Source organism: Bacillus rossius, chromosome 1 (genome assembly GCF_032445375.1).
Source record: "Bacillus rossius redtenbacheri isolate Brsri chromosome 1, Brsri_v3, whole genome shotgun sequence".
NCBI classification, from domain to species: Eukaryota; Metazoa; Arthropoda; class Insecta; order Phasmatodea; family Bacillidae; genus Bacillus; species Bacillus rossius.
The window spans coordinates 339,255,268-339,265,878 of record NC_086330.1 but is presented as its reverse complement, the minus strand read 5'-3'; the positions used below and the strand labels follow the sequence as shown (position 1 = coordinate 339,265,878).

The following is a 10,611-nucleotide window of genomic DNA, read 5'->3' as shown; positions in this document are numbered from 1 at the left end:
TGTATGTTCACAAATAACATCTCAAAACAGAGATTTTCAATAGTCTTTAGGTCTAGAGTTTTATGCATCTGGTCTAGATTTAGTTTAGTGTATTCAGTCAGTATAAATAACTTAAGTGTAAATAAATAAGTGAAAAGTGTAAAGATAAAAAGCATTGTTATTCTTTACTGTTTCTTAGTTTTCCTCATTCGTCACATCCGCTCAGAGTATTCACAATTTTTAAGGTAAGCTTACACCTTTAAAGTTACTCAAATAAGAATATTAATGTTCAGAAAAGTCTACAATGTAAAATTTATGTTGGAATTTTCAATTTAGAGGAAAACCACTTTTACCCTTCAAAAGTGTTTAAAGGGATAAGGATTCCACTACCTTCAGTAGACTCGGAAGCAATTTACACTGGAATCCCGATTTTACGTACGCTCACGGTCGCTTGGATTGCATTCGTAAAATCGTTATCTTCATAAAATTTTGAACACCCCACCCCCTGAAGTTACATGTAATTTATTGAACAGAATATATATATAATATTAAGTAGTAAAAACAACGACTGCCGTCTGCCCTCTGCCCTCCCCTGCTTTCCCCTTATTTTTTGAAACATTCCACAACTTGCCTCATTGCACGAGTGATATAAAAGTGACCTCACAGCGACTAACTACAGTTGCACCACGCATTTCATCATGTTAATTTTTGTGTGGTGATAGTAGGTTGTCCGACATGCCTTTCTTCGATATATTTCCTTTTCGTAAGACGCGTGCTACTAAAATAAATTTATATTTGAGTTTGCAAACTTGTCCATTCCTTGCTAGAGACGACTGAACACAGACGAGTCATTCCAGGTTCGGGTTGATGAGCTGGAAAAATTTCCTGCCTTGCATTTTTATGGACTTCACTTTATCATATTTATCAGTTAATCTTTAACAGATCGGCTTGAAAAATATTAATGAACGCACTTTTAGTAACATAATCGAGGAGAACAAGCACACAGTTCAGTGTACACCTGTACTGTTTCATAAAAGTGATCATAGGTAGGGAATGGAAAAATTCGCGGTTTCAATAACCACTAGGATAGACTCCACGATTCTCTACTGTAGGGACCACGAAAGTAGCGAGCTGCATCCCATAGTTCCGACAGCAAACATTGCTCGGCACGGATCGGCAGAACGAAGCGGCGGCGGGGCGGCGCGCACGGAACTAGGCACGGCCCGGCTATATATTAGGCGTTATAAAAACATGCAGCGCAGTAATGAAAGCGCAACATTGAAATGTGTATCTGTAAAAACGTAATGGCATTTTGTTACACTGAACACATATAGACACTTATAATTCTAACATGACGTGACTGTAAAAAAAAAATTGACCAAAGTTTCGAAACTCACCACAGTGAAGGCAGTGTTGGTTAGATCCGCAGCTCATGTAAGCCAAGAGTGGCAAAATGGCACCTCTTAGTTATATGAAACGAGGCGATATGGAAACATTAAAATATTACAAGAGCTCTATAAGTCAAAGAATAAATACCAGTTCTTACAAAGGCTGAGCCAAACACGATGTAGCACTGTCAGTCTCACTATTTTCATCACTGTTGTCTATTACACTGTTACTCGTTGATGAAAGGAATTCATCATCGTCACTGTCGTCATGTAAATTTATTAAGAACTGGTCCATTGCCATGTCTATGATGCAGTCCCTCTTCCAGTATCGTCTTCTAATTTTTGAACATGATTGCAGTAGCCTACCCAGTCATCCTTTGTTACAGAGTTAACAGCATCCAGTGTGTGCGTCTGAAGTGCTTGCGCAGAGAACTCTCCCACGGTATTACATTCCCGAATGCACCTTTTTATCTTTGCCCACGCTAATTCAATAGCGTTGAACTCACACATGTATGGTGGGAGTCGAATGACATGATGTCCTGCATTTGTTAAAAGTTGATCAACCCGAAATATTTTCTCCTTTGGTTTGTGTTTTTCTACTAGTTCCATCAACATACATTTCAGCATTTTTTCATCACACTCTACACTTCTGCGTTTTAGCCATGTAATCATTTCGTTTTTTGTACTGTATTTCGAAGGAGGCTTATCCTCTTGTTTAGAGTGATATGGCGCATTGTCCATTACTATAGCAGAAGATGGCGGCAAGTTTGGTAGAACACGTTCGGACAGCCATTTTTCAAAATTAGCAGCATTCATTTCCCCGTGATAATCTCCGACTGTCGTACCTGACTTGTATATCAATAATCCCCCTGGGAGAAATCCACGTTGTGAACCAATATGAACCAATATTAGCCTCTTGGTTGCATTTCCTTTAGTTACTCCCGTTACGTCATTTTTGCGTTGCCAACATTTCTGGAATGTGAGATTAGTATCCACCCACGACTCATCAAGGTAAAAAACTTCCTTACCTTCAGACCTACACTGTCTAATTTGAGTGAGGTACTTGGAGCGCCACGTCACTATGTCAGCTCGTTCGATTAACAAACGCCGCCTGTCTTCGCACCGTTTCCAGACGAAGCCCATACTTCGCAATAATCTCTTGAGCGACGAAGGGCTCCACTGCCAACCTATCTTTTCCTTTAATACGGGAATCAATTTGCGTACTGTGGGGACAACTTTTTTAACCGCATAGAATTCCTGGATTGTGTCTCTTATGACACGTTTATCGAAGCTGTCGATCTCAATTTTGCGTTTATTTCGTGGCCTGCACATAAAAAAAATATATGCTGTAGCAATCTTAATAATAAAAAAACATATGCACGTCTGATGTATTTTGTAAAACTAACATAACCAATGATAAATACCCTTTGTTTAATATCACTAATGCACATTAAACATGTTTAAAATGCATGGCTTACCTCTTTTTCCCTGGTGTTGTATGCGGTTCATTTGGCATTGCAATTTGTTTCTTTCGAATACGCATCACTGTTGCTTTGCTTACATCTGTATAATTTGCAGCACGTTCCGTTGCTTTGTGAATAGGAATCGAAAGGCATTTTTCACGAGCTTCTTGATCACAAATTGATATTACTTTACTAATAATTTCTCTCTCTTTGCTGTGAATCACTTTATTACTTTTCCTACTCTTTACATTCGCCTCCATTACTCGTCGCACACTAACCTGTCAATATACTTCACACGGTTAGTAACGCAGGAAGGGAGACGGTATTTCCTATCGCATGACACTCCCTTCCCCTTCAACCCCTACTTCCCCTGCCGGCCTTGAACCACTCTTTCCCCTTCACCCCCGCGCAGACAGCTCTCAAGATTCCTGGCCCATACAGTATGTACTCGGGCAACTATCACCTGGTCATTGGCTACCGACTCGGGGCAACTGTTTACTGCGATTATTATGATTCGATACTTTTTTTGTTGAATGTTTGCCATTGGCTCAGAATCCTTCAGGTAAATTGCGGTCCAATCACTGACGCAGCATTAAGGCGATTGGTGCATGGAAAATATTACGACAAAACTAATTTAACTGTACATATTTATTTTTGATGCTTCTTTTTAAGACATAATATACCTAGGATATTTTTAATAAACTTTTTTTTACTGAGTTATGTCATTTTAAATGCATTTATTTTTATTCCAAGCCAGAATTATTTAGAAAACACATAATTATGTTAAACTTAAGTATAGTTCAAGAAACTAGTGTACGAATAGGTTTCTGCACCTATAAAAGTAAGAGAAAAAAAATTTCATCGTCAAAATTAAAGTTTAATATTGACAATTTCCATTGATCACTGCTGGGCTACTTCAGGAGCGATTTAAAGAATAACTTTAAATGAAAATGAAAACATAATTGACAGAAAGAACACTATTGAGTTATGTATATATTTTCATATCCTTTTGTTTTTGATACGATCCGACTCAAAACACGCCCTCTGGAGTGACAGTTCTAGTGCTGCGTATAAAACTCTCGCCGCCGGGAAGAATGTCCCCGCGACGTGGCGCTGAGGGCGGCGCTTGTCGGAACCAGGTAGTCCGGCGGAGCTCGGGCCGGCTGGCCGCAGCCTGCGGGTGGGGAGGGGGAAGAATGGGGTGTAGAGGGATGACGAGAGAGGAGGCTCTGTCAAGGTCGCGCTCATGGAGCTAATATACAGTAATACATCTGGAGAGGACAAGGGAAGGCCAGCAGAGGATGCGAGGTGAAGCCGGGTATCGGCTTTTGTTCCCTGCTTCCTACGCTGGAAGAAAACGAAAAAGAACCAAAATTGCCTCGCGCGGCCGAAAAATCCTCCAAACTAAACTCGCAACAGCTCCGAAACTATCAAAACAATCAAACTGAAAATTTTACTGGAGTATCTGTAAACATTTTTCCCCACATCGCTTTAATATTTTTTTCGAAACATGAATGCTTTCATTTTTAAAAATTAAATACATATTTACTGCCAAAAATTTTTGTGAATACGCAGAGTAAATTACAACATCGAGGAAAAATTTTTGTTTGCAATTATAAGTGGGGGGACACCAGCGTATGAAATAAGGAAGAAGCCTCAAATTTTATTTATATACCCCTTTTGACGCATTCAACCCCATACTTTTATTTTTACAGAGAGTTGAAGTGGGAATAATGTTTCAGTGGGTAACACTACCGACATATGTCTTCGGAACGCACTTCTTTTTGTTATTATACGTCTCAAAATTTATAATTTCATACACAACGTTTATAAAAACAAATTCTTACTTACCTCATTTAATCTATTATAAACCTCTTGTAATATAAGGTACCTGTACCGAATATGGCCCACTTAAGGTTAAAAAATCAGTTATGCCCATAGCAGTAATAAAAGTACTAAAACAACACATGGATGGTGTAAAATATATGTTTGCGCAACAAAAAAAATATATGCAGTTTTATACCACCTCAATGGAACGAATAAAAATTCTGAAAAAAATATGTGCAAATGGGACATATTAATAACATGGTGCTTCTAATATGGCCCACATTCAAATTTGTCAAACGAAAGTTGAAATAGTCTGAAACATGCATAATATACCATATTTATTATTATCATTATTACTTGTACATTGTAATAAGTATTATTGACATACAATACAAATGAAAAACTTATGCCAGTGAATGAAATTTCAAGTGTCCCAGTTAGGGCACAGGAATGACTCTCTGTCTTGTTTCGTCAGCCCGACACACTCTTCGTGAACGTATTCTTCACACCTGATGCACTTTCGCATATCAAGAACACGATCCTCCTGACAAACACTGCAAAACCATGACTCATGTTTGTGTTGATCGCCAACATTCTTTGCTGTGACTATCCGTTTAGTCTTGCCTCGAACAGCAGTATGGGATATGGGTTTTCTTTTTGGCATAGCACTATTTTTGCTGGTCTTCTTGGAGCCAGATGACCTCACAGATGCCGACTGTGATGATGTTCCAGGAATGGGATCTGCACGAGGTGCAGGGAATAGCTCTTTTCTTAAAACTACCGCCTTGCTGTTGATGGCCAGTTTTCTATTGATGTGGCGAGTTGTCTTCCTTTTAGGTGTTGGGAGTAGCTCATGAAAAGAATTATTGACATTCTGTTGCGGCTTCTCGTGTCTATCATCATCACTTGAGTCCTGGGCAAGAATTCTATGAATTATGACATCATCCTCCTCATCACTGAGAATTACGACAGATGTGGCACCAACAGGTTCTTCCGTCAATGCAGTTTGTGGAGCACTGAGAGACTTGGAAGTGATCGCTGTGCACGTACGACTAGACGTACTCGGTTCTGCTGTGTCAGGCACACAAGTGATACACGTTGATGGTCTTTCCTCCATTTGTGGTTGCAGCTCTTCAATCGGAATTTCAGTCATGGAGCTTGGAGAAAAGGCTGCATCTGGAATTGAATCTGGATTGTAGGGGTATATACCGGTGGCACGGAAACCTGCTTTCACATTAGCTGGGGTTGTCGCCTTGTCCCACACAGGAGAAAAGAGAACTCCAAATCGTTGTTTGGTGATGCTACGATCACCATAATTGCTCCAATATTTGATAACTTCATCGTCCCAATATGATTCTAAGGCTCTGAATACTGCTTTGTCGAATGGTTGCAGTTCGTGTGTGGTGTTAGACGGGAGGCAATACAGTGTGACATTGTGCTGTGATGCTACCTCGACAATTTCATAGTCAAGGTGACATTTTGCACCATCAAAGATTAATAAACAAGGACCTGGAGTTTTATGATTGGCAAAATGGTGAAGCCAGTTCACAAATGATTTTGTCATCATCGAGCCTTTTGGTGTCATTTGACATACTGCTGATGGTGGCAGATTGTCGACAAACTCTGGTTTTATCCGCTGCCCTTTGTACAAAATCATGGGCGGAATAGTTGTGCCTGTTGCATTTCCGCAAGCAACCACTGTAACACTTTCACCATGTTCATTTACAACAATATGAACTCGTTTTACACCTTTGGTAGCTAAAACATAAGGTGGTTTGTGTACACTTAGACGACAGCCTTTCTCATCCATATTATAGATATCTTCTGGCCGGTTTGATATGTTGAGTCGAGCTAACTCGTTATGCAGCTTCTCAAAATGGTCGGAAACTACGGAACTGTTGAGCTTTTTTGCACGAGCAGGATTGAGGTTCTGTGCCTTTCTCGTGGATATTTGTGGATTCCGAGCAAAAAAACCACGTAACCACTTTCTCCCAGCTGAGGTCTGGACATCTGAAAATTGGTGCTGGATTGCATTCGTACAACAATATTTGTACACACAGAGACAGATCACTTTCGATGTCATTGGGTAACCCACTGCTGCCAATCGTCCTATCCGTGCACACAAGTCCTGTTCTTGGTCCTTTGTTAGGGTTGCCTTACGACCTAATGTACACTTTACCTGTTCATTGGATTGCACATATCTTCTCAGTGTCCTCCGGGGAATTTTGTATTCAGTAGCTGCTTTCCTAACTGACATTCCACCTTGCTGAATTGCAGTCAGGGATTTCCGGAGATTCTCTCCTTCCCATTTGCCTCTCCTGCTTTTTGTCGTGGTTACTGGCACCATCTGAAACATATCGCAACCATACAGTCATACTTTGCATTATACTTCAATTTTTCTCTAATTTACGAACATTCTGTGGATTGTCCTCAATATGGCCCGCCCGGGCCACATTCCTGACATGTAAATATTGCTAAATAACAGAAATATTATGTGAAAATAGAGTAACACAGCTATGCGATACAATATTACAATTCATTACAACTTTCATTTCCTATTGAATATAATTATATACTTACCGCAACAGTATTATACTAGCAGTATTTAATAAACACGAACAAACATCACAGCTGATTGCATCCGCAGCCGAACATTTGTGCGACTATAACATCTATGGATGGTGTATATGCATACCCGAGACTAGTGTGTGGCGTTCCCACATCGATGCCTGCATTACCTACAAAATGGCGACTAGTGGGCCATATTGAGAACCGGGCCATATTCGGCACAGCTACCTTACGTGTATTAGTAGAAGAACCAACGTAACATGCAAACCTTTGGTAAACACTGGTAGAGAATTGTTTGGAATAACTGTAATGCTATGCATATACTGACAATGTAAGAAACTTTCAATTTTATTAATTGTTTGCATAAGAATTAATAATTTTAAAAAAATCATAGAATAGGCCTTTATATACTGAAAACCTTTCACGTAGTTTCAAGTCGCGTACATAAAAGTTTTTTAATATATAATATAATTACCAATTATTGTTGAATATATTTAACATTTTTATACTTGTTAAAACACACATATAATAACAAACCTATATAGTATATTAAAAGACAAACGCCAAATTTTAGCATTTTGTATTTCTTTTCTCTGTGTGAATAAAATAACAGTTCTTAACGTAGTTGCTAATACTGTACTATATTTTTAAAAAAAAATTACGAAAACCCCTGACATCGTCACCATAACAATGATAAATTTGCAAAATAATTAAGGCACATCTTTTAATGCTACGAAGCACACTCTTAAGAGAAATGTTTAAACTTATGTTGGGATGTAACTAATATCTTAAAAGCATTGTGAAACCGTTACTTTGAGGGAAACCTTAATATACCGAACACCATACCATCCTTTAATCGAGTACGATTTTCGCTTCTTAAGACCCATTTGTCTTCAAAATGCACTGTACTGTGTAAGTAATAAATCAGTCTTAAAATCAATTAATTATTTTGTCTTCCTATTTCGTATTCTAATTGAGATAAATATCAGATAAGCATGTGTTACTTGTATCACGACATCAAGGTATTATTTATCAGTAATTAATATTTCACTTTATTTTTTTGTTAACTAATGTGCATAGGGCAGTGCACTAGACATCACTACCTGTGTGTAGTGTTGCGTTACACTTTTTAACGCATTAGAGTTTACATAAAATGATAAATCCAAAATTTCGTTTAAAAGTATAAATATCAGCGATCAATTTAATTAATGTCCAGTATAACTCAGTCAGTAAAACATTCGGAAATATGTATAGGACCTGTTAAACTAAATATTTGTTAACAGTTAAACTGAACTAAGATGTGTTAGAGTGGTTTTTTCTCTCTCCGTATATTAGAGGTATGGGACATCAAAATACGCATCTGTCGCCCATTGACTTTAGATACAGAATTATAAACTACATATTGTGAAAACATTCTGCAGCAGTTTTTGCTGAACGGAAAAACACGGATGAGAAGACAGACGAAATGTGTTTGGTAAGTGATTTTTCGTCAAATGAAATGGAACAGGACAGTGCTTATCAGAATGAAATTACAGAACTACTTTTGTGCAAGGAAATGTATTTTACAAAGACATTTCAAGAGAAATCACCTTTAATTGAAATAGATATTGCTGACATGGAAGAAATAGACTTAGATTTAGAGGCCAGGTCCCTTTCAAGTGACGAAATTTCTCTTGAAGGGCTGAAATATGTTTCTGGCTATATAGCTCATCGTTTCAGAAATAAATATCCTGACCTTGGCACTACGGATTTCAATTCGGAGGACGATAGCTGGATACATGTACAATCAAAGGGTAACTTAAAATGTCCCACTAATGAATTTTTGGAATTAATAAAGATCGCTGAAATGTGTTTTGATAATGTTCATGGCAACAATTTGTGCAAAAAAGAGCGGATTTTTGAATCACTGACTAAAATTATTTGCGGAACTACTGAAAATAAATATCCAGAAGAAGTTATATACTGTTTTGTCAGGACAAGAACGTATATGCGTATCAAGTATTTGAACATGAAATATTTTAACGAACAAGACCAAAAACGCAAAGAAAGAAATAAGATGAGGAAAACTACCCTCTAAGATTTTTCAGTGTGATAGTGTCCACTTTCCTTCACCATAATATGTATGTTCATAATTTATTTACGATGTTTTTTAATTACTATATTTAAGAAAAGCATTTATTGTGAATATCGCAGCAATTATGTAGGGCTTAAGGTATTTATTGTATTCCAAATATTGAGTATGCCATTTTTATTGCCTTTATTAAAAATAATATACCTATATGTTAACAATGTAACAAAATTGCGATATTTTTGTATTGCTATTGCAATTTCGTTTCTTGTAAACATTATTGTAGACTTTTTCATATTGAAATTAAATTTGCTATAGGGTTGTTTGTACTTTAATTTTACATTTATAAGATTTTTTATATGTTGTTTACTGTTTACAAACATTTGAAAAATATTTCCTTAACCATATTTCAATTTCCATGGCAATAGTCTTGTTAGCTTTTCGGGTAACTCTTCTACATTGATGATAAGATGGTGCGACATCTAAAACATATCACACCACCTTTACATAACTATAAAACTAAGATGTGTTTTCTTTACATAATATTAAAGCACAATGTTTCCTTGTGGCGTAGGTGATTTAGAATTTCCATTTATCTAGAAAAATGGGCTTTCAGAATGTTTTTTAACACACAGTGTTTGGGAAGGTTTTTGAAGAAAAAAATTGACTACCCGTTTTATTTTTTTGCAGCTGAATTCGGGCACGTGCATGAAATATAATTAATCCGTAGGAAGCGCAATGGTTTAAAGTATTGATGTTGAAGATTTGAAAAGATTTATTGAAATAGTGTGAGAGAACGAGTGAGTTGAGTGAGAATATGTGCGCTCTCAGCCACATGACGTGCGCAGTTGCGAACAAATAAATAAACCATTCCGCCTCCCCATGGCGAAAGATGAGTGAAATAGAAAACCTGCTAAGCCTTCCCCTCCTCCGGGCACGATAGAACCGTATCGGCTGTGTGTTAGAGGGAGAGGGAGATAAAACCTTCTGTTAATTCCTCCTAGATTGCAGGCCGCAGAGCGACCACCAGCAACACCCTTCCCGTATGAAGGCCATCTCGCCACTGACGAGCTGGAACTAAGCTCCTGACCTCCCTACATAGTAACAGTCACCCACATAGGCATCTAGACTCTTTAATGATCATATGATACAAAATTCATTGCTTTCGGGCCTGTGACCGTTTTTTACCGTGCACCAATCGCCTTAAGCTAAACGAGTTTGGATTCCAGCCTGTATCGAAAGGAATCCGCGAATTTTTCCGGTCTCTAATCATAGGCTTATTTGGTGAAGAAAAACGCTGCTCTGTAACGACAGACAT

The 10,611-nt window shown here is 37.9% G+C and overlaps 1 protein-coding gene across 8 annotated transcripts in view; it reads left to right on the top strand.

Annotated features, from left to right (window-relative positions):
* The window catches only part of LOC134528119 (nucleoside diphosphate kinase homolog 5-like), a 233,627-nt gene that overhangs the window by 151,295 nt on the left and 71,721 nt on the right, over positions 1-10,611 (top strand). For 3 of the 8 annotated variants that reach the window (XM_063361399.1, XM_063361398.1, XM_063361404.1), the window contains one exon: positions 179-224. The exons of the other annotated variants lie outside the window; for them this stretch is intronic. In XM_063361399.1, coding sequence (XP_063217469.1) covers positions 179-224 — 46 coding nt within the window. The remainder of the gene's footprint in view (positions 1-178; positions 225-10,611) is intronic. 8 annotated transcript variants of the gene reach the window in all.